This window comes from Mauremys mutica, chromosome 7, assembly GCF_020497125.1.
Source record: "Mauremys mutica isolate MM-2020 ecotype Southern chromosome 7, ASM2049712v1, whole genome shotgun sequence".
Lineage (NCBI taxonomy): Eukaryota > Metazoa > Chordata > Testudines > Geoemydidae > Mauremys > Mauremys mutica.
The window spans coordinates 59,703,089-59,727,554 of NC_059078.1; the positions used below are offsets into that span (position 1 = coordinate 59,703,089).

The window sequence follows — 24,466 nt, forward strand, 5'->3', positions numbered from 1 at the left end:
GCCAATTGCAGCTCTCAATTCTTCTGGGTCAACAAGATTATCTAGGGCTAACAAAGGTTACTGAATATTGACAAACTAGGAATGAACTCCTTCGAACCTTTGTTTGCAGATCATCTGTGTTTGCCTCTCCTGTACTCAGTGACAGAGCACAAAAATTAATCATCCCTTGAAGGCTCTCCAAACTGCCTGAGTCAGGCACTAAGTGTGTCTGCAACTAGCAGAGGAAAGGGCAGGAGGGTCCTCACCAGGGCATCACCAGGGTCTTTTTCCGAGGGGAGTGCCAGGAGCAGCCCCACAGAGCCCCTTGCAGGGGCATCTAAAAATTCCTTCTGAGAGTCAGAGATCTGTGGCAGAGACCATCTACCAAAAAAAGATATCTAAGGCCTCTTTACTGATTTCTTCTTCAGCTAAATATAGTTTAGATAAAACTGTAGAAATTGTTCATTAATATCTGACTGTGTTGAATATAAATTATTGCTACTATCGTGAACAGCAGCAATCTTATTTCTGAAAGCCTTTTGCTTAAGTCCGTATGCCAACAGCTTGCCAGCCCTCTTGACAGATTCCCAGTAGTTTTGCTTCAAAGAGAATAAAGCAAAACTCAGCCTTTTGGCACAGAAGTTTGTTGATTTCATAGCTTAGGTTGATGGGGGTTCTGAGTTTCTCTGGGGAAGGGGTAGAAACATAGTCTACATCCAAGGTCTTCGTTTCCTTCACAAGGCTATCAAGTCTATATTCTCTCCATTTCTTTTTAAATGTGGCGTAAGAGATGAGGCAGCCTCTGATGAAGGCTTTAAAGGTTTCCCAAAGTGCAGCAGCTGATGATGGTATTTGTTTTTAGAAAAAGGTCTAACTCCTGCTGGATGGAGTTAACAAAAGTTGTATCAAACAGCAGAGAGGTATTTCAACTCCACATTTTAGTTGCAGATGCATCTCCTGGGGGCCTAAAAGACATACGTTTAGGAGCATGGTCAGATACAATAGTATCAATGTCACAATTAGTCACTGAATTGATCAAGTCTTGTGACACAAAGAAATAGTCCAATCTTGAGTATTTTAAATGAGCCGCAGGAAAAAAAAATACTATAGCCTCTCGCCATAGGATTACCCACTCTCCACATATCTTGTGAAGCTAAATCAACCATGCATGCATGAAGTACCTAATGAGTATTCCTTTTTAACATTGCATGCATTTTTTTCTTTTAATAGGGTTATTAAAACCTTATATATTCTAGGAGACTTATTTAATTATCAGAGCCAATGTTGTTAAAATATACCAGAGAAAATATAAAGCCGCTTTGTGAAAAAATAAAAAATCGCAAGTTTTCTAGGGCAGCATACAGTTCTTGTGTATCTGAACAGAAAAGTTAAATCATCCAGGGACAGGGTGTCACTTCCTAGTACATATTCTAAAAGGGTGAGAAGGAAATTCCAAGCAATCAGAGTGTACTGGGAGGGGGGCAAAAAAGGGAATTAAATAAATTGGAAAACAAAACAGAAAAGAAGGAGAATGGAGAGAGATCTACACATTAGTACCATGCAATCAAAAAGAAGAATCTGTTTAGACAGGCCAAAAACACACACTTCACACCCAGAGGAGGTGCAACCAGATCAGACAAAACTTGGAGATCCTCACAGCCAAATGTTACAACGACAGCATAGTAATCATCTATTATGAATAGAATCTTGATACATTACTCCATATGGAAGCACCATCTAAGAAAAAATTATATACGTATAATCACTAATCAAATGAGGGATTTTACATCGATGCTTCTTTCCCATGAATTAAGGCAATAGGAAATAAATTGATAATAGCCCTTTAAGTCTTCAACCCCAATGAGAGAAAGAAAAAAAGAAAAGGAACTATCATATCAACTAGCACCCATCAACATCTTTAGAGCAGCCATATCAGATCTCAAAAAGCAGTACATAAATTCCATATGGCTGGATTATTCCATAGGGATCTCCTCTTGCAAGGGAGGAGTGTGCAGATTTGAGGTATTTTTCTGTTTGAAGGGAACTGAATGACACCATCATAGAAGATTAGGGTTGGAAGAGACCTCAGGAGGTCATCTAGTCCAACCCCCTGCTCAAAGCAGGACCAACCCTAATTAAATCATCCCAACAAGGGCTTTGTCAAGCCAGGCCTTAAAAACCTCTAAGGATGGAGATTCCACCACCTCCCTAGGTAACCCATTCCAGTGCTTCACCATCCTCCTAGTGAAACCGTTTTTCCTAATATCCAACCTAGACCTCCCCCACTGCTACGTGAGACCATTGCTCCTTGTTCTGTCATCTGCCACCACTAAGAACAGCAGAGCTCCATCCTCAGGTAGTTGAAGGCTGCTATCAAATCCCCCCTCACTCTTCTCTTCTGTAGACTAAACAAGCCCAGTCCCCTCAGCCTCTCCTCGTAAGTCATGGGCCCCAGCCCCCTAATCATTTTTGTTGCCCTCCACTGGACTCTCTCCAATTTGTCCACATCCTTTCTGTAGTGGGGTGCCCAAAACTGGACGCAGTACTCCAGATGCGGCCTCATCAGTGCCGAATAGAGGGGAATAATCACCTCCCTCAATCTGCTGGCAATGCTCTTACTAATGCAGCCCAATATGCTGTTAGCCTGCTTGGCAACAAGGGCACATTCATATCCAGCTTCTCATCCGCTGTAATCCCCAGGTCCTTTTCTGCAGAACTGCTGCTTAGCCAGTTGGTCCCCAGCCTGTAGCAGTGCTTGGGATTCTTTTGTCCTAAGTGTAGGCCTCTGCACTGGTCCTTGTTGAACCTCATCAGATTTCTTTTGGCCCAATCCTCCAATTTGTCTAGGTCACTCTGGACGTTATCCCTACTCTCCAGCATCTCTACCTTCCTCCTCAGCATAGTATCATCTGCAAACTTGTTGAGGGTGCAATCCATGCCATCATCTAGATCATTAATGAAGATGTTGAACAAAACTGGCCCCAGGATTGACCTCAGGGGCACTCTGCTTGATACCGGCTGCCAACTAGACATCGAGCTGTCGATCACTACCCACTGAGCCCAACGATCTAGCCAACTTTCTATCCACCTGTAGACGGGTCGGGACTCACCCCCGCGGCGCCTCCTGCTGGTGACTCCGGGAATTAGCTCTGTCCAGCGCGGGAGCGCCCTCTGCAGGCTGGTGACCTGCCTGTCCTCTGGCCCCCGTGTCCCTCCCTTGACCCGGTGCCCTTTCACATGGGGTGCTGCCCCGGCAGTAACCCCTTTCTCTCTGGGTCTCCCCTCCTTGGGGAACCCCCACCCTCTATCCCCACCTTGCCTCAGTATTGGCTACTGCCAGTCATTGTCTAGCCCCACACTCTGGGGCAGACTGCAGTATCAGCCTACTCATCACAGGCAAAGGGGTTTGGACCTGCTGCTTTGGCCTACCCCTGGGCTGCCTCTGCAACCCCTAGTACCTGTTGGCCCACTGCTAGGCCGCAGCCTGGGCTTTCTAGGCTGGAGCTCCCCAGCTCCTCAGCCTTTCCCCAGCCCTGCTTCACTCAGGTACCCAGTCTCTAGCTCCCTGCAGCCAGGCCCATCTCCCTCTGAATGCAGAGTGAGACTGTCTGGGCTTCTGGCCTCCAGCCTTTTATAGGGGCCAGCTGTGGCCTGATTGGGGTGTGGCCCAGCTGCAGCCACTTCCCCAATCAGCCCAGCTTTTAGAGCCACAGCTCTCAAGCCCTGCCAGGCCCCTTTTAAACCCCTCAGGGCAGGAGCAGGGTCCACCCTGCTACACCACCTTATAGTTCATTCATCCAATCCATACTTTTTTAACATGCTGGCAAGAACACTGTGGAAGACCATATCAGAAGCTTTGCTAAAGTCAAGATATAGCACGTCCACCACTTTCCATATCCACTGAGCTAGTTATCTCATTATACCTCTGAACTATCTTCTTGCCATTCTCAACATGGAGCATTGCTGGGTATTTAAAAAAATATTTCAAGTCCACCTTTCTGGCCAATTGTTCACTTGGTTAAAAGCAGCCTTCATTGCTACCACGTCATGGGCATAATTTTGAAAGCGTAGTACTCTCATTGCTTGCTCTCCTGATAGCAGCTCCTTTTTTCCTCTGGATTTCTGTAATGTAAGCTCCTTAGTAGCAAACTTCATGAACTTCACAATCAGTGCTCTTGGGCAACCTCCTGGCGCTGGCTTGGGGGCAAGGGCCTGTGTGCCTATTCTATATCAAAACAAAAATCTACTGGCAGATCCAACAACTTACCTAACAGTGTAGGGACAAATTCAGAGGGTTTCTCTATTCCCTCAGGGACACCCACAACTCTGATATTACATTGTCGTGAGTGAATTTCTAGGTCAATTAGCTTGGTCTCCACGTTCTTGATATCATTACAGTTCTTCATAATCTGTAATGTGTTCTCTTTAAAATCATCTTCCACTCCAGAAATTCTGGGTTCTGCTTCACCCATTGATGTGGACAGAGCTTGTCGTGCACTCTGAATCTCAGTCATGATGGCCTGGAGCGTGGAAACTGTAGATTTAATCTGAAGAGTATTTGTGGCCACTAGCTGTAGTACAGCCATCAGTTCTGCTCCATCAGGCTCACACACCATTTTGTCTATAGTTGGGAGGGAGGCAGATTTTTTTTTTTTGTGCTTTCGGAGAGGAAGATGAAGAGCTAGAGGGCAGGATGGGCGGTTCTCTAGTCAGGCACAATATTTCTTGGGGCTGGGTGATGGAGATTAGGGGACAAAGTTTAGGGATTCCCTGTGGGCTGCTTTGGAGCTGAAGCAACCTTCATCCACCTTGTTCACAACACCCTCTGGTGTCCAGTTTTCTCTTCTCTGAATACCCATCCATTTGCTGATATCATCCATCACTGAAATGTGGCTGATTGTGGGCAGTGATCTAAACATAGGCTCACAGCGCCATCTAGAGTTCCCTCTCTTACCACCTCCCTACCTCATGTCGTCTCCGGACACAGAGCCCCCAATTACACCAGCTTTTTTGCCTCTGCATCCATACTGCAGACTCAGATCCATTTTGCTATTTCCAGCTTTTTTGGTATAATAGAATCATAAGACTAGAGGAGACCTTGAGCGGAAGGGCTAGCTCAGTGGTTTGAATATTGACCTGCTAAACGCAGGGTTGTGAGTTCAATCCTTAAAAGGGCCATTTAGGGATCTGGGGCAAAAATCTGTTTGGGGGTTAGAGTAGATAACCTCCTGAGGTCTCTTCCAACCAAGAGGTTATCTAGTCCAGTCCCCAGCACTCATGATAGGGCTAAGCATTATCTAGACCATCCCTGACAGGTGTTTGTCTAATCTGCTCTTAAAAATCTCCAGTGATGGGGATTCCACAACCTCCCTAGGAAATTTATTCCAGTGCTTAACTACCCTGATAGGAAGATTTTCCTAATGTCCAACCTAAACCTCCCTTGCTGCAATTTAAGCCCATTGCTTTTTGTCCTATCCTCAGATATTAAGAAAAACATTTTTTCTCCCTCCTTGAAACAACCTTTTATGTACATGAAAACCTCTTATATCCCCCATCAGTCTTCTCTTTTCCAGACTAAACAAACCCATTTTTTTCAATCTTCCCTCATAGGTCATGTTTTCTAGACCTTTAATCAGTTATGTCGCTCTTCTCTGGATTCTCTCCAATTTGTCCACATCCTTCCTGAAATGTGGCACTCAGAACTGGACACGGTATTCCAGTTGAGCCCTAATCAGCGCAGAGTAGAGCAGAAGAATTACTTCTTGTGTCTTGCTTGCAACACTCCTGCTAATACATCCCAGAATGATGTTTGCTTTTTTTGCAACAGCATTACGCTGTTGACTCATATTTAGCTTGTGGTCCACTATGATCCCCAGATCCCTTTCCATGGTACTCCTTCCTAGGCAGTCATTTCCTATTTTGTTTGTGTGCAACTGATTGTTCCTTCCTAAGGGGAGTACTTTGCATTGTCCTTATTGAATTTCATCTTATTTACTTCAGATCATTTCTCCAGTTTGTCCAGATCATTTTGAATTTTAATCTTATCCTCCAAAGCCCTTTGCAACCCCTCCCAGCTTGGTATTGTCTGCCAACTTTATAAGTGTTCTCTCTAAGCCAGTGGTGGGCAACCTGCGGCCCATCAGGATAATCCCGGTGGCCCGTCGCTTCCTGCAGATCCCAATGGCCGGGAATGGTGAACTGCGGCCATTGGGAGCTGCGGGGCAGCTCAACATCAGCAAAATGTCTTGTGGCCCACAATCAGATTACCCTGATGGGATGCATGCGGCCTGTGGGCTGCAGGTTGCCCACCACTGCTCTATGCCATTATCTAAATCATTGATGAAGATATTGAACAGAGCCGGACCCAGAACTGATCCCTGTGGGACCCCACTCGTTATGTCCTTACAGCATGACTGTGAACCACTGATAACTACTCTCTGGGAATGGTTTTCCAACAAGTTTTACACCTACCTTATAGTAGTTCCATCTAGGTTGCATTTCCCTAGTTTGTTTATGAGAAGGTCATGCGGGACAGTATCAAAAGCTTTACTAAAGTCAAGATATACCACATCTACTGCTACCCCCATCCACAAGGCTTGTTCCTCACTGAGCGTCTCCAACCACTACCTGTATTTTGGAGTCTTTCCTCCCAGGTGTGTTAGTCTGTAACTGTGCTCAAATGAAAAGGGAACTGGCCACTAAGGGGTAGAGCTCAGAACAGAACATTTCTGGTGTGGCCCCTCTCCCGAGATATGGCTTAACCTTCCTCCCTCCCTTTTCTCTCCCTCCTCCTTGCTTTCACCAATATCTGACGTGGCTTCTCCCCTCTCCTGACGTAGGTTAGCTGCTGGATCCTTTGCTGCTGCCACTGCCTGTTGCCTCCTCTCAAGTGACTTTGCACTGTGCCAGGGTGGTGTCCCTTGACAAGCTCAGCGACCACACTAACAGCTGGCAAAGCATGTAATGGCCGGTACACGAGGAACAATAAGGTAAATAGCACAAACCCCAGTGATGGGATGACACACCAGGAATAGCAACGAACGGAGGAGGGTATTACTGGGAACAGGAAAATAGGATCTGGGGAAGGCCGAGGTTCAGGTTAACTGAAAAGTAATAAACATTTATAAATAGGCCCCACCCCTCACACTCACAGACTCCTCCAATCCCACCTCTCTCCCTGGCACTTTCCCCAAGCAGGTAGCATGGCTGGGGTGGCATGTCCCGAGACAGAGAGGTGCAGCTCCGTGGCAGTGGCCAGCTTAAACAAAAGTCCCCTTACTTCCTCTTCACTGCTGGGTGAGCAGGGTTGTAGTGAGGCGGCCTGGATCCCGGCCGCACCTGAGAGAGAGGAACCAGAACAGCCACCTCAGTGGGCGGAGCCACCACCACCTGTCCCCGCCCCCTGGAAGTCAAGGGGCGGGACAGGAAGTATAAAGGCCCGGCCCCAACGCTCAGTTGTAACCTGGCGGCCGGAGAGGACAGACGCTCCGGACCGCGCTCCTGCTGGACCGAGCCTTCCCCAAGCCAGGTATCCGGAGGAGGACTGGCCGAGCCTGCCCCGAGCCAGATACCCCAAGGTGGACGTACCGAGCCTGCCCCGAGCCAGGTACCCCGAGGTGGACGTACCGAGCCTTCCCCGAGCCAGATATCCGGAGGAGGACTGGCCAAGCCTGCCCCGAGCCCGGTACCCTGAGGAGCCGTTCGAACGCTACCCCGACCCGAGTCCTGAGGAGCAGCCCGAGCTAGCCAGCCCTCCACCCGGCGAGGAGCCCTGAACTCGTATTGTTGCTCAGCTCCTGATGCAAGGACCTGAGCCCTGAACTCTTATTGTTGCTCAGCTCCTGATGCATGGACCTGAGCCCTGAACTATTATTGCTGCTCAGTTCCTCCTGTAAGGATCTGAGCCTAGAACTGCTGTGTTGCTGCCCCGCCCTGACTGAGGGCCTGGGCTTACTAGTTACTCTGTGTGCTCAGCTCCTGCTGCAAGGACCTGAGCCCCTTGAACTATTGTTTGTTGCCCCACCCTGACTGAGGGCCTGGGCTTCCTGACTTTGTTATTGCTCAGCTCCTGCTGCAAGGACCTGAGCCCCTTGAACTATTGTTTGCTGCCCCGCCCTGACTGAGGGCCTGGGTTTATCTCATTGACTCTGTGCCGCTCAGCCCCTGACTGAGGGTCTGAGCTTAGAACTGTTATTTGCTGCCCCGCCCTGACTGAGGGCATGGGCTTTATTGACTGCTTGCCTTTTGTTCAGCCCCTGCCTGAGGGGCGGAACCCCTGGACCTTCGGAGACTGATCATGAACTTAGGCCGTGTAGTGAGGCGGCCTGGCTCCCGGCCGCACCTGAGAGGGCCGAGCCCCCGCACCGGACTGTTACACGGGTCCTCTCCCGACTCAGCCAGCCTGTCTGGCCTAGAACCCTCCTGCGGACTGGCTCAGATCTTTCGCCTCTGGTCCCTGGGCATGCAGAGCTGGAAGCTGCCTGATCCCCGCAGCTAAACTCTTAGAGTGGGGCAAAACTTCCTCCACAGGGAGGAGGAATTCAGCAGGGACTCCCTGAGCCACTCTGATTCTCCTCCAGCTTCAGAGCTGACACTCCATCCTGTTTTCTGTGTCTGTAAAATTAGGCTGTCCCCTGCACAGCTAAGTGCCTGGGGGCTGTGCAGCCCTGGCTTTGCATTGGTCCAGTGGGCTGCTTCAGCAGCTCACCCCAAGCAGAAGTCCACCTATAGTCCCAAGCATGGGTTTCTACCATCTAGTTCCTTCTACCTCCACCCTGATCTTCAAGCATGCTTAGCATGGGGTCAAAGGACATCAGTAGCTATCTTATTTATAGCAGCATTGCCCATCTCAAGAGATCAAACACCATGCATATTTGGGATTGGGAAGGAATTTTCCTCCAGGGCAGATTGACAGAGGCCCTGGAGGTTTTTCGCCTTCCTCTGCAGCATGGGGCACGGGTCACTTGCTGGAGGATTCTCTGCAGCTTGAGGTCTTTAAACCACAATTTGAGGACTTCAATAACTCAGACGTAGGTTAGGGGTTTGTTACAGGAGTGGGTGGGTGAGATTCTGTGGCCTGAATTGTGCAGGAGGTCAGACTAGATGATCATAATGGTCCCTTCTGACCTTAAAGTCTATGAGTCAGACACCCAAAAACAATTAAACTGGCCCTAAGAATTATGAGGTTTTTAAGTTTATATTGGGGGATGGGTTGTTTTTTCCTATCCATTGATAGTTTAATTCCCCCCGTCCCTCCCAGGTGAGTGTGTCTGTCACAATCACTGTTGTTTGGATGTGGTGTTTTGAACCCCTCCAGCAGGAGCGCTCACCCCATATCTGCCCTGCCGCTGTCCAGCAATGAATTCTGCCTCAGCCTCTCAGCACAGCCCTCTCTCTCCCCCACCCCCGCCCCATCTCCCTCAGTCCTGACCTGGTGGGGGCAGGGAGGGAAATGTAGAGAACAAGTTGTGTCACCTTCAAAATTCCATCCCATGGTTACTCCTGGAGTGTTACTGCAGCCTCCTGCCCTTTACAGGCTCAGTCAAACTCCTTGTGAATTGCCCCGTCTCTACAACGTGCTGAAGCAAAGCCCTGAATCAAAACTCCAGGAATGTTTGGCTCCAGGCCTGGATCCAAAGTTGGCAGCTCAGGCCCATCTCTACGGAACAGAGGGCACCATGTTGTGATGGTGGCAGTTTGTTTTTAAATTTCTCCCCCGCTGAAGGATTAGTTAAATATTCAGAGGGGTTTAATATTTGAAGATGATCTTTAAAGAATACACGTTTATAACATTAACCTAATATGTTTGTGATCCTGCCGCCATATTGGACATGATGCCGCAGGGAGATTTTCCTTGGTGTAGCCTGACATTTTCTGGACAGGACTTTGTAAGACATTGGAAAGGGAGCCTGGTGGGGGGGCTTTCCACTCAATTATAATTCAGAGTGTTTCTGATGTGCAGGAAGAAATCAGCGCACTAGTATATGGATAGTCGATGGATAACGCGGTGGTAGTTAAATTAAGCATATGTTCTCTTTGACTTCAATTCTGCTCACTTGAAGCTCCACAGCCCCGTTCAGTGGGGTGCACAAGAGAAGAGAAGCCAGAATTCCACACTAGTTTTGCTGATCATTTGGAAGCATGTCATATAAGAGGAGCTTGGAATGTGTGTTTTGATGGTGAATGGTGATTATCATAATCCAATCTACGTAGAATGACTGGACTTATTAGAACCAGGGTAAAAGCCTTGCAGAGGTTGGGAAGAGCAGCTGGACAGCTGCAGCAGATCAACAGAACTTCTTTACTAAGGGTGATAAAGCATCATTTAGACTTGCTTATACCATCAGATGGCACTGTGGTAAAGAAGGAAAATTAAGTTTAGGGCTCAGTGGGAAAGAATCAACATGAGAAACAACTCAGGATGGGTGAAAAAAAAGTAAGATACAAAAATAAAAGCCCAATTCTGCAGCCTTTATTCTCATCAGCAGTCCTATTGACTTAAATAATTCTCGGGTGTAATCCCATTGAACATAAGAACAGCCATACTGGGTCAGAGCAAAGGTCCATCTAGCTCAGTATCCTGTCTTCCAACAGTGGCAATGCCAGGTGCCCCAAAGGGAATAAACAGAACAGGTAATCAGCAAATAATAAAATAAACAGAACAGGTTTGGCGTCCCTATTCTCCATGAATTTATCTAGTTCTTTTTTCTACCCTGTTATAGTCTTGGCCTTCACAACATCCTCTGGCAAGGAGTTCCACAGGTTGACTGTGCGTTATGTGAATAATTATTTCCTTTTGTTTGTTTTAAACCTGCTGTCTATTAATTTCATTTGGTGACCCCTAGTTCTTGTGTTATGCAAAGGAGTAAATAACACTTCCTTATTTACTTTCTCCACACCAGTCATGATTTTATAGACCTCTATCATATCTCCCCTTAGTCTCTTTTCCAAGATGAAAAATCCCAATCTTATTAATCTCTCCTTATACGGAAGCTGTTCCATACCTCTAATCAGGCCCAAATTCTGCTCACAAAAGAGGTATTGGGGAAAGGTAGTGGATGCCAATGAGATGGATAAAATAGTCTCCCATGCAATTCTTTTTCAGCCTATTTCAATTAGAGCATATTTATTTGTAAGACAAAGTGTGCAGCCTCCTCAGCGTATTGTACAGTAGCTAGCACATGCCAACCTAAGCTTCCAAAATGCTATACCAGAAATGAACTACCACAAAAATCAACTGAAAACATACCCAGCTTTTGTCAAGAATAGAGTCACATCTGAGAACACTGGAGGGTTACTACACCTGGCTGAGGTGGGAGCCATTATATATTTATTTTTTTGGTATTACAATTAATTTTGTTAAATCCCAGTTAACCCAGCTTTGTAAGTATTTATCTGTCTCTATTACAATACAGTGAGTTAATTTCTGTATTAATTAATCCAGGACCAGAGACAACAAAATTCATGCACTACTCTAGCACACTGTGGTGGCTTTTCATGGTCTTTATCGAGGCAAAACACAGAGCTGGTATGGTTTTGGTGCATTTGACACAAAACTCGTCACTAGAGTTATATCAATGTCCTTGGGGTCAACGAGAGGCTTCAAGGTAAAATTCTGCAAAATCGTTGTCAGTATCAAAAATAGCTCCATCCGAGCCAGACCCTCTCCCACGCAAATCCGCTTCCCTGCAATGAAAAAGGAATATTGAGGAGATGCAGGAGATCTTTCTTTGCAACACATGTTAAATATTGTTACAATGAAATTAAACCTCGGGATTAAAGTTAGATGCACAGAGTGATTCAGGGTAACGGCATGGAGGATAATGGCCATTTCTCAGAGTTCAGGAAGGTATGAAAGTGATTGGGGGCTTTAGAAGCCTTTCACAGATTGTTTTAAAGGCTGAGCTCCACATAATAAGTGGCCTTTTAAAAACCAGTATGTGGAGACCAGTGGGCAGATGTGGGGTTTGATAATAGTTAATGCAGGTCCTGAGCCCGTTAATATGTTTAAGGGAGGAATGACACAGTGGTTCTTGAGTGGAAGGCATTAACAGAAAGCGTGGTGCAGGCATGCTGAGTAGCAGAATGGAGGAGAACAGCATACAGGGTTTATTAACAGAGTGTTGGGATTTTTATTGACTGGAGTAAAGTTGAAAAGTTAAGCAGCTCCTACTGATCTCTCTCCAGGTGACTCTGCAGACAGCTTCTGCCCTGTTGCACGTTGCTCCCTTCAATTTTACTTTTGTATGCACATTCAATCACAATTCATCCATGGTGGGCTGACACAGACAGACAAAGGAAGATGTGAAGTTGCCAGGCAGAGTAGAAAGTAGTGCATGTTCAATTAGTTAAAAAAAAAAAAAGAGACTGGAGACGGACAGATACTTCGCTGTTGTGAGAGGCTCTGCTTCAGGGATGGCCCGAAAAGGCTCTGCAGACTACAGTTTGAGAATTCTTTGTATACTCAAGCAGGGCTCCCCAGAGGATTCAGGGGGCCTGTGACAAAGCAATTTTAGGGGCCCCTTCCATTAAAAAAAAGTTGCAATACTATAGAATACTATAGTCTCGTGGGGGCCCCTGTGGGGCCCAGGGCAAATTGCCCCACTTGCCCTCCTCTCTGGGCAGCCCTGTACTCAAGACAAAGCTAAGAGAGAATGGTCTGGAACCTGAAACAAACATGGCTTCTTTTACCTGCAGAAAAAGGAATGAAGAAGTCACTCTTCTTAAAGGCACCATTTTCATCTAAGAAATGTCCCGGGTTAAATTGCTCTGGCTTTGGAAATTCCCTGCTGTCATATAGAACCGACTGCAGGGCGGGGAATATAGTGGTGCCCTGAAGTAGCAAAAACAGACAAAGAGAATTAAAGTGGACACTGTCCAAAGCAGAGAAGCCTCCAGAATTCACTGGGCTGGGCGGTGGGACATGTTTTCCTTTCATTCATTATCCTGCATCCCCAAGAACCAGAACCAGAAATATTAAAATTCCATGAAAAAAGGGAAGCCCACCAAATGGGAGCCCACCTTCAACAAGGAGATCCTGGAATCTCATGAGAAAGGCTCCTCACATTAGATTGCCAGCCTGGTTTCTCCCTCAAAGAGGTTTGGAAAAGTCTGGCTAAGGTCCAGAAGTGTTAGGTGTGTCTCTCAGCTGCTATTTGGGAGTATTTGACATTCCTTTGTCTTTATAATTTAGCCATTGCACCAATGGTTTCCCCTCACTATTTATAAAAAATAAAATATAATAAATAAAAATAATAATAATAATAAAGCTAAAAAGACCAATACAATTCACAGAGTGACTCAGTTAGCAACCTAGGACATGGTCACTGTGAGTTGTGGTTAACACATATTAACACATCATTAGGACTAAATCTTGGTGGAGAGATGGACCCAGCTCAGAAACTGACCTCCCAAAAGAGGTTCAAAAAAAGAGGGAAAGCTTTGCACAGCCTGCTTGGTATCTATTCTATATCTAAAAGTTTGAACTGGGCTCTAAGCCTATCTTCTGTAAGGAGAGCTGAGCCTGCAGAATGCAGGGTTCTGTTCTTCATGCCAATAACAACTGGAACGGTTGTTGGTAACTGTGAAAAACATCTGTCATGCTAAAGTCAGGGCAAACATTTCTATTGTGAATTATTCAAAACTGTATAGTGGAAAAGGCAGAAGATCAGGCCCTTTCACAGAAACATTGAGAACTAACCTTGGGGATAATATATTGTCTGAAATGAGTGTCTCTGGTCACTGCATGTGGGACACCCATCGGGACAATGTTAGCAGTTCTCTGCACCTCATGTATCACAGCATCTGTGTAGGGCATCTGGCTTCGGTCTGCCATGCAGGGGCTTCGGGTTCGGCCAACCACACGGTCAATCTCTTCATGAACTTTCTCTGTCATCAAATGAACAAGGTTAACAATAAAGCTAAAGAACAGGATTCCCATAATTCCCACCCCCCCATTCTGTCACATAGTCAGAAATACACACGATTCAGCAGATACCTGTTGGGAATATAACAAGTTATAACAATATAACAGTTAGTTTTGGGTTACAGAAACTATTGTACATGGTATCGAGGATAAAATGCCAATAATGTAATTATTAGGGCAGTGATATGGCTCATGCCTGGTTATGTTATAAAAGAGAGCACAGTGTGATGTTATCACCAGAGCATATAACTAACTGCTGTGCAAGAGATTGAGGCCTAAAATCCCCCACACACCCCAGTCAATCATCCACATGATCTTGAAGGAAGCCCATGAGATGGGAATTAGCACTGGATATTAGCTGGGTGTTGATAAATCTCTAACACTTGCCTTTATTTGAGGGGAGGGTCTGGCACTCTGTATCTGTATGAAGTTAGGAGATTTTGCTCTATGGTTGTTACTGAAATAGGTTGTACACTTGAGAGTCGTCCACTGCCAGTTCTCCAGTGACAACAAAGGAGGGGATCCACTCCCAGAAGGGTGTTAAATTACCATTACTCAGCGGGGGACTTTTAAACAAGGGATTTACAGTGCTGTAAGAGAGCTGCACAAGCATCACACAATGGGGGATTGCTCTACTCTGTGACTCAGCAAAGCCCACCAGGACATATCTGAGCTAGTGTTTTCCAGGCACACAGACTGCGGATACAAAATAGGGGACAGTGGCATCATGCCTTTGCCTTTCTTCTCCCCTACCTAGACTGGAAGCAACAAGAATACTGGGAAGACCAAGCCTTGAACTGAGGAGACTGGTCCCAGGCTTAAAAGGGAAGGTTGTGAATTAAGGATTCTAACCTACCTGCAACATCCAGTGGGGTGAGAAAAATGGCTTGATCCAAACACAGCATAGTCTAAAAAGGGTTCAAGATTTAGACTGTGTGCTTAACTTTTATTTCCTTTGGTAACTCTCTCTGACCTTTTGTGCCTATCACTTATAGTCACTTAAAATCTATCTTTCTGTAGTTAATAAACCTCTTTTATATTTTACCTAAAACAGTTTGTTTTGGTTGAAGTGCTTGGGAAATCTCAGCTCAGTTTACAAAGACTAGTGCATGTCCTCTCCACATCCAGGAAGGGGTGGGCTGGGTAATGAACTTACATTGGTCAGGCTTCTGACCATGGCAAGATGGTACAGCTCTGGGGTACAAGGCTGGGGGCTTGGGAGATTTGCTGGTGCCTTTCTCTGTGCGATTCGTGAATGGTTTAGGGAGCATTCATGCAATTTACTTGGGTGTGGGGTTCCACATGCTGTTGTACTCAGTGATAACAGCTCACGAAGGTCACTAGCAAAGCATGATGAAAGACAGCCCAGGCTGGAACGTTAAGGGGGGGGAACAATGGTAACTCCAGTTCCAGGTTGTACCGCAGGGATTCTGTCACAGAGGAGGCCACCTGACAGCCCTGGAATACGAAGGCTCCTGTTACTCATAATCCAGGCACCTTCTTGTTAGCAGCAGCACAGGTTTCTCATGCACAAACACATACACTTTCCCCCAGCCCAAAAGCCTTAAGTTGGACTGGGAGGTGAGAAAGGAATCCAGTCACAATGGCTTACTCAGGCTGACGACCCTGTGCTGAGACCACCCATGAGGAGGTTGAGTAATGACAGTTGTGATGGTGCTTTTCAAATGTGGACACCTGTCTATGCAAATTGAACTAAAACACCCATCCCTAAACACATCTCAGTTTCACACAAACCAGCGAACAGCTTGCACACAGCGGTAATGTCAGTTACTTCCAGCCCAAGCCAGATTTGATCTGATGATTTAAGGGGCAGGGGTCTGTATCCATTAGAGATCCCTTGAGCCATGTAATCCCCTCAAAATTGTGTGTGTCTGTATAGTACCTTCTATTTCTGGGTATTTCAGAAGAATCAGGAGTGCATATCTCAGGGTGGTGCTGGATGTCCCCGTTCCAGCAAAGAATAAATCCAATGTGCTTCTTACCAAGTTATCAGTGTTAAATTCCGACTGGCTGTTCTGTCGTTCCTGCAGAGAGACTTGTTATGGTTGTTTGATCATTGACTGTAAGATTGTGGGATCAATTCATACAGGCACAAAGTCTCAACTTCTACCTGCTCTGTCCCCCACCTGGCATTTTTATAAAAATCCTTATAAAAAAATGGGCCACAGCCCTGAAGATTGCAGTACCACTGCAGGGGTGTTTTGGGTTATTGCTGTGGAAACATATGGTCTTTTCTATTAGAGGAGACTTGGAGCTTTACTTTTACCTGGGTAGTTTTCATCTGTATTTTTAACTGTTCTTGTTGATTCCCTTTGCTTTCATATTTTGTTTGGATGGGCAGCACTAATGGCCTTGAAAACTTTGAACCAGAAAGGAAACCAAATGTCTCTAACCAATTTTTAGCCTTGGAGCCAGAAGGACTGAGTCTGATGCTCCAAAGGAAGTGAGATTCCCACTGAAAATGCAGATGCCTGGCTACCTGCTGACCAAGGGTTGCAGCAGTAGAACACCTAATAGACTGTTCCTGTAAAATATTGCAGGAGATTAGCAGGAGGGGTTTCCAAAGAAGCTGGTAATAGGTTAGGTCTGTGGGTGTGGGCATAGGAAGCCATTAGAAACTGCTTTCTTCTGCTAATCCCACTGATGTTAACACATACCAGTAAAAGGGCCTCTGTCCACCTTGTAAATAAAACCCTTTCAATGGCTAACCTCCAACAGAGCTAATCTATACATTGCCAAGTGCTGTTGATACCTCCTTTGGGTGCTCTGTCCTTTTAAGACATATCTACACTGCAATTAAAAATCCACGGCTGGCCTGGGTCAGTTGACTCGGGCTCGTGGGGGATCAGGTTGAGGGGCTATAAAATTGCAGTGTAGATGTTGGAGCTTGGGCTGCAGCCCAGGCTCTGAGGCCCAGAAAGTGGGAAGAGGCCCAGAACCTGGGCTGCAGCCCAAGCTCCAACATCTACACTGCAATTTTATAGCCCTTCAGCCTGAGCGTTGCAAGCCCAAGTCAGCTGACCCGGGCCAGCCGTGGCTGTGCTGTGGGTCTTTCATTGCAGTGAGCACATATCTTTAGATTTGTCTTACTCACTGGTGTAGTCCCACTAGCATCACCGGCACTATTCACACAAATGAGGTGAGCAGGGCTTGGCTTTTAGAATGTAAATCCCAGGGGCAGAGACCTGATCTAAATTTGGGTCTCGTACAGAGTGATAAATACCCATGATAGGTATAACCCAATTCACAGCAAAGGGAAGGGCTGCTGCCCTCACTTACCTGTTCCATTTTGATGAGGAAAGCATCAATGAAGTCTCGAGGGCAGCTAAGATCCAGAGACTCTTTGTGCATCTTGACCTTCTCCAGAACAAACCTTTTCAACTCCTCCGAATTTTTAATTAACAGCTGGTGTGGCCCAGGTATATAATCCATGAGAGTTGGGAAAAAATTGTACAGCTAGAATGATGGAAGGAAAAGCACATCCTGGTTTATCTCGACACAACAAATAATCAACTGACTCAGTTACAGCAGCACAATACAATATTTCTGTGGCACGTTCCTGTGCAAATAGATTCTAAAGAACTTCCCCAGCTTCACTAACTCATTCTACTCAATACACACCTATTCCTCACATAAACTGCAATGACACTCAGTTCTATTCACTACAATAATCTCCACTACTTCCAACATAAAACCATCCCCAATATTCACATGCTGTTCTTGAAAATCACACTCAAGTTGCCAAACCTAACTTGGAATACAGATTTTCTTAGGCAGTAATAAAACATTATAGACTATACAAGTAAAAGATACCTTAGTCTTCCTCTGGTTGGAGTGAAGGGGCCAAATTCTCTGCTGCTGTAACTCCGTTGATTTCCACTGAATTTGACTGTTGTGCATTTGGTGAGGTTTTCAGCAATGGGATGTGTGAGTGGCTGTGTACCGGAAATGAAAAGGAGTTTGCTTTGCGGGTGAGGAATGTGACCACATTCAGGTATCCCATTGTGAATATACTAAGGCATGTGAATTGCAATGGTTTGGATGCTAATGTTTTAATTAGCAATTTCCTTGATTTTTACCAATAGTGTTGAAAGGGAATGTCCTTAAGCAGACATAATTCTGAGCAAATGAAGTGTTTGTGTGGGAATTTAAATTATCCTCAGAAACAAGTTTGAGGCTGGGACTAGTAATAGCTGCAGCCTAATGAGGAGAATGGGAACATTACGGGAATCTGAAACAACAATTGTTTAAGGAGAATGAACAGTAAAAGAAAGAAATCTCTGTCCCTTCTCTCATTACAAAGGAGAAGAGTGGAAAAAAACGACTGAACACACCTGTCCCAGGAGAGAGCGAAAGAGTTCATTATTTTCTTCTGTGAGATTAATTATTGTCAGAAACTTCTGATCTTCATAGTCAAACCGGTCCCCAAAGACAATGGAACAGATGATGTTGGAGACAGCGTGGGTGAGAGGGAGGGTGAGGTCAAAGGGTCGCTCTGCAATAAAACCAAACCAGAGTCCAGTTTTTAATTCAGTATTTCCACCTATAGCATCACATCCATTTATGTTACTGGGACGTACTGGATGTCCTGGCCCCAGGCCAAGAGGGCAGTCCCTAATATTCATTGGGGAGGGAGAGTTATGGTGTCACAGTTCCAGGGTAAGCTGGGCTTTAGACCCCTTTCAGTCCCTCTCAAGAGCCCCCCTCAGGTGACAGGTCTGAGTTCCTGCCCCTCTCTGAATGGGAGGAACCCCTCAGTCCAACCACCCTTGGACTGGATATCTGGGCTGCAGACTCACTACATCCCAACTATGGTAGCATGACAGGTTGCTCTGTGCTGGGCACCCGTGAGCCCTTTCCCTCCAGGGACCTGTGACCAACAGGGGATCAAAGTGACTCAAACAGTTTCTCCAAAACAAAGTGTTATTTATCCTCCCAAAGGTATGACGCACACAGAGCAAAAACTAGAAACAATAAAGGCTTCTACACACATTCCTTTTACCTAAACAATCTTTCCTTGGAAGCTTTGGTAAGTTCCATTCAGCCCAGTTACCTCCATCCCACTCAACCCCCTTCCTGCTTGGGTGAAAATCCTGAAGGTTTTAGAAACTAGCATCCAACAGGGATACTGTCTGGGAAGAGAATACTTTCCAAATAGCTGAAGCTACTCTGGGGGTGTTCTCAAATTAACAGCTTCTCCATTATTACCCTTGGCATTCTCTCTGACCGTACTTATCCTTGCCATTATTTCATTTCCTCTTAGTGTCCTCCTTTCAGCCTCCTTTTATTTAATTCAGTACAGCCAGGCAGGATAATATCACACAGTTAAACTGAGGTGCACATGAAAAATAACACCGATATTTCCCTCATTCTCCACATAGGGCTTCCCCAATGCTATCTCTGTAAATTTATATTAACTAATTATCCCCATTTTGCTGGGAATCAGTTTTCACTCTGTCTCCTCTGCTGCTCTCTGCTTGACACACACTGATCTACCAGGGACCATGGGTCCCTCTCTGAATGACACCTGCCTGTCTGCCATGGGCTTCTTACACAGGCCTGACAGACAGTATTCCTTTCAGAACAGGATCCTGCATTCAGAAGATTCTGCCTGAGCCATTGCTTATCACATCACAAACTCCTACAATGCAGTGGGACCTATACAATATTCAAGGGAATTGTCTACAAGACTTCACCCATCTGACTTGAGACCACATTGCACAGGAAGAACATCCAGAAGCAGCATTTTCTCCATGCAGTGTGTTCTCGCCTCACAGCAGACTCCTGCTCATGTCCCTCACCCAGGCAGATTTCTTTTAGATCATTATCTACAGGAGTAGCTGCCCTTGGCTCAGGATACACAAGTGGCAACAGCAGTAAAGTGGCTCTCTCTTGTGTTTGTATCATGGGTGGGGAAGGTTCTCCATGCATTCTCCTCTCACACACACAATTCACCCAGATGGAGAGTCAACTTCATTTTAACTGTTGCACTGTATATTGCAAGAGGTGGGATGGTCTTGTGGTTACGGCAGTGGCCTGGGTCTTAGGAAATCTGGAGACAATTCCCAGCTCTGCTACAAACTTCCAGGTGTGACCTCGAGCAAATCACTTAATCTCTCTGTATCTCTGTTCCCCATCTCTAAAAGAGAGAAAATAATTCTTCCTTTCTCCACTTTTTCATTTTCATGTGTATTTAATATGTACGTTGCTTGGCGCAGGGACTGTCTCCAGCTGTTTGTTAACACAACCTACTGGCAAAGGAGCCCCAGTCTTGGCTGGGACCTCTAGAAACTAATAGAGCACAAATAAATAAATAATAAAATAATATTCATCACTTAGAAAACACTGTAAATTTACACAGTGATTTCAAACTTTCCTCAGGAGGCCATCCCCATACAATGTAGGTGCCAGATTTGTATTAGACATCTAGCAGAGAAGAAAATCAGAATAAGGAAGCTGTAGGCCTGGGTTTCTTATTAGCCCAACACACTGAAGATAAACTAATCCACTCTAACATGCTTCACTGTGTTAGCTTCTGCCTACTCTGGACAAACATTTTCCATTTGCCCATTGGCCACAGATCAGAGGGTAGAAAACATGGGAAATAACAGCCAGGAAAGGTCATCTCGGGAACTTTTCTCACATATTTTTCCTTTACATTAACACAGACTGTTATATGTGCAGGTAACGGCTTGAGTTTTAAGGTGTTTGAACCAAAGTTAGTATCACAAAATAAAGGAAGACAAAAGTCTTTAGCTGACTCCTCAATTCCTGATATACATGCAGCAAATCCCCACCGTGTGTGTTTCTGAGCCTTTCAACCAGAAAACGGGCTTCCTCTTGGATTCGTTCCTCAATGCTTTTCTTCCCCATCCCAAAGTTTCTGAGGGTGGTGAGGGCAAATCGTCGAAGCTGCTTCCACCGCTCCCCATTGCTGAAAATAATGCCTGGAAGAGGGAGGAGAACAGGAATGAAAGGAGGGTGTGGGGTGGGGGAGAAGACTCAGTTTGCTAAATTTCTAACCTAAGGAAACATTTGTTATTGAAAGGTTCAACGTGAACACAAATATTATTGTATGCGTGTTCCACTGGAGACACTACATTACATTGATATGTGGATGTAACTCAAAATCCCCACATTAATCTCATTGCTATTTATAGCAATTATGAACAAGAGAAATAATTCCATTGGTTGCCATGCCCAATGGCTGTATTTTGTTCTCTAACACAGTGTAAACTGACACAGTAATTAGAGCAAAGTACATATACTGACACCATGTAAAAATAAGAAATACACTGGGACATAAATAGGTGGGTAAAGTTAGTATCCTTCAAAGAACAGAGCTAAGTGAAACACGAGCTGTCTTCTCAGTCATGTTCTCCACTTACAGAGAACAACAGTGCTACATGCTGAAGTTGTTAGAAATGTACCTTCTCCTTTGATAAGCTTGTCAGCCAGTGGCAGTTTTCCTCTTCCACTGAACTCATCCGCTTGATCAATCAGAGCTTCCTTCACAGCCTCCTGTCCATACAGCACCACAACCCGCAGTGAGCCCAAGTATATTGTGAAAACTGGGCCATACTTTGCACTGAGCTGTAAAAGATTAACACAAAGGGCCAATACATTTTACTATAGCCTCTTCAGAATAAGAAGGAGTGTGAATCTAATTACAAACTGATGAAAGAGCTCTCCTGCCACTTAGCGTTACACCCAGAAAGGGATATAGGCACCTATATCCAAAATGTTGATCCTCAAAACCCCCAGCTAACCCTCTAGGCCAGCAGTTCTCAAAGTTAATTGATCTTGTCCCCCCCCCTTCTTTGTGTCTGTAGTCATTTATGACCACTCCCACCCCAGAAGTACATATACCGCCCCCTAGCTCTGAAGGCAGAGCAGAGCAGCAGAAGCTGCTGGCTCAGTGCCCACCTCTGAAGGCAGCACCACGCCAGCAGCAGTACAGAAGTAAGGGTGGCAATGTGAAGGGATATTCATCAATACAGTCAATAAGACTTAGCGCCGCATTGGCACCCTTACTTCTGCGCTGCTACTGCCACCCCGGAGCTAACAGCCAGAACCCCACCGCTTCCCGGTGAGGGATTGGCGGGGGGGCGGGGGCAGGAAGGAGAGTCCAATCCTGGTGGCAGCGCTCTGGCTGTGAGCCCCGGTGACAGAGTTCTGTCTGTCCCTTGTATCCCCGCCTCCAGGATGTGCAGGGCTTGTTGGCACGAGCCCAGCCACTCAAGACTGACAGCCAGAGCACACAGCTCACGCCTCCCTTGACCCATTCCCATGCTTCCCTTGCAAGGTCTGCCACATACAGTAACTCCTCACTTAATGCTGTAGTTATGTTCCTGAAAAATGCAACTTTAAGTTAAACCATGTTAAACGAATCCAATTTTCCCAAAAAATGTAATGTAAATATGGGGGTTTAGGGTCCAAGGAAAATTTTTTGGGGCAGACAAAAGGCATTATATATGGTACTGTACTATTCTGTGGTTGGGAAGTGCCCCTTTGCAGCAGCAGCGGCAGTTTCTCTGGAGAAGAACAGGCACCGACTTTGCCGGGGGATGCTCCAGGCCCGCCTCTTCCTTTCCCCACTCCACTCCAGGCCCACCTCTTCCCACCCCAACTCACCTCCTCTCCGGAGCAGCAGCATCCCCTCTCCTTTCCCCCTCACCCCTCCCTCCCCGTTTGGCGGCACTTAGGATTTTCTGGGAGGGAGGGGGAAGAGCGAAGATGCAGCGCTTCCCTGCTCTTCCCTCCCAGAAATTCCTAAGTGCTGCCAAACAGCTGTTTAGCAGTGGGGGAAGCGCTGGGAGGGAGGGGGAGAGGGGGAGAAGAGGAACTTGTACAATCCTCCTGTGTAAAGTCGCTGCTCTTCCACAGAATCTTACAAGCAGTGGACAGAGCAGGCAGCCAAATGACGTTATAAGGGAGCATTGCGCAACTTTAAACGAGCATGTTCCCTAACTGAGCAGTGACCTAACTTTGAAACAACGTTAAGCAGGAGGACATTAAGTGAGGAGTTACTGTAGTTTGAGAACTGCACCTTAGCGGGAATGGTACTCACCTAGGATATGGGAGAGCTGAGTTTAACTCCCCCCCGCCCATACCTGATGTAAAGAAGGGATCTGAAACTGGGTCTCTCTTCTCTTTAGAGAGCACCCTAAACCACCCACGGTGGGTCATTCTGGAGCAGGGCTCTCAGTCTTTCCTGTTGAAGCCGTTCCATTGCATATCAATAGCTGAATAGTCACTGGAAAACAAACTTGGGTCTCCCACATCCTGGGTGAGCAACCTAACCACTAGGATACAGAGTCAGTCTCACTCTCTCTGTAGCCCAGTGGCTATGTTTACTTGATAGAATACAGCAACAGTGTAGGCCTTACCCTTGCCCTGTGAAGAAGGCAAGTATCATTAGATTAATTTTACAAGTGGGAAACACACAAAGAACTTCAGTCCTTTCCCCAGGCATATACGTGGCATCAATTGCAGAGCTGGGACCAGAACCCAAGGCTGCTGTCTGCCATTTCCCTGCTTAACCCACCAGACCACACTCCCCACTGCAGGATAAACTGTACAGGCTGCAGCACAACTGAGAGGGCGTATTCTGGTTTACCTGTGAATAAGACACATTATCATAACATATTGCCAGGAACAGGTTGTATCTAGCATTCAAGATTAACTATTTCTGTGGAAAAAACATTCAGCCTTAAACGTGAGGAGTTGAGCCACTGTGCAAACCCCAGAAATGTCAGAGTTCTCTTTCCCCAGGCTCTGCTTAACGCCCACCTGAGCCAAAGCCCTGCATAAGGAGAAAGCCCCCTTACCTCATGTATAGATTGGGGCAAGTTCCTCGTATTCAGCTGCAGTGTGTTCCCTATGATGGGAAAAGCAACAGGGCCAGGCGGCAGCTTCCCACTTCCAGACATCTTTCTCCATGCGGAAAGGAAAAGAAGGCAAGAGACACAAACCGCCAGGAAAACAGTTGTTGCTCCCAGAGGTTCCATTGCAGAGTGTAGCGATTATTCTGGTTCTAACGGGGTTACTTTGTACTTAAGAACCTACCTTTTATATATTGTATGGTGGAAAAGTACAGTTGCAAGTGCAAGCAATTAGCCAACAGACTCTCAGTTCTTCTGGGTCAACAACCCTAAATATGGTCTAAAAAAGGTTACTGAATAACTCCTTTGAATCTTTGTTTGCGTATCATCTGTGTTTGCCCCTTGTGTACACACTGACAGAACACAAAAATGAATCATGAAGTGAATGCCTCTAAGGTTGCCCAAGCTTCCATGAAATCACTGTCCTGTGACTGTTGTACCAGTCCCTGAAAGGCTTGGTGCCAGCTGGAACACTATATACATATGGTGGGGATTGCCTTTCATGCTGTTATACGGGTGTTAGACTAAGGCTGGATGAATAGTATACAGCTGAGATAAGCGGGGCTGGTTTGCACCTCCCCTCTTCCCTGCCAGCCCCTCTATGAGCTGGCCTTTGCCCTTGTTGCCCCCCACCCCTGCCCCCATGCCCACTGGACAA

The 24,466-nt window shown here is 46.1% G+C and overlaps 1 protein-coding gene across 1 annotated transcript; it reads right to left on the reverse strand.

The window, feature by feature from the left end:
* Nucleotides 1-11,072: 11,072 nt before the first annotated feature.
* LOC123374881 (cytochrome P450 2H2-like) lies at nucleotides 11,073-24,006 on the reverse strand. Its single transcript, XM_045025265.1, has 9 exons — nucleotides 23,755-24,006; nucleotides 21,355-21,517; nucleotides 20,722-20,871; nucleotides 18,259-18,419; nucleotides 17,204-17,380; nucleotides 15,807-15,948; nucleotides 13,679-13,866; nucleotides 12,670-12,811; nucleotides 11,073-11,664 (listed from the first exon to the last, which is right to left on the reverse strand). Exons 1-9 carry the CDS (start codon nucleotides 23,932-23,934, stop codon nucleotides 11,483-11,485), a joined length of 1,485 nt encoding a protein of 494 aa, XP_044881200.1. The 5' UTR covers nucleotides 23,935-24,006; the 3' UTR covers nucleotides 11,073-11,482.
* Nucleotides 24,007-24,466: the final 460 nt, after the last annotated feature.

What these genes read in the sequence shown, in the direction of transcription:
- LOC123374881 (XM_045025265.1), bottom strand. Translation starts at nt 23,934, where the DNA reads ATGGAACCTCTGGGAGCAACAACTGTTTTCCTGGCGGTTTGTGTCTCT. An exon ending in CAAGCTTATCAAAGGAGAAG is followed by an intron (nt 20,872 to 21,354) that starts GTACATTTCTAA and finishes TCCCTCTTCCAG; the next exon opens with GCATTATTTTCAGCAATGGG. An exon ending in AAGGCTCAGAAACACACACG is followed by an intron (nt 18,420 to 20,721) that starts GTGGGGATTTGC and finishes GTTTTATTGCAG; the next exon opens with AGCGACCCTTTGACCTCACC.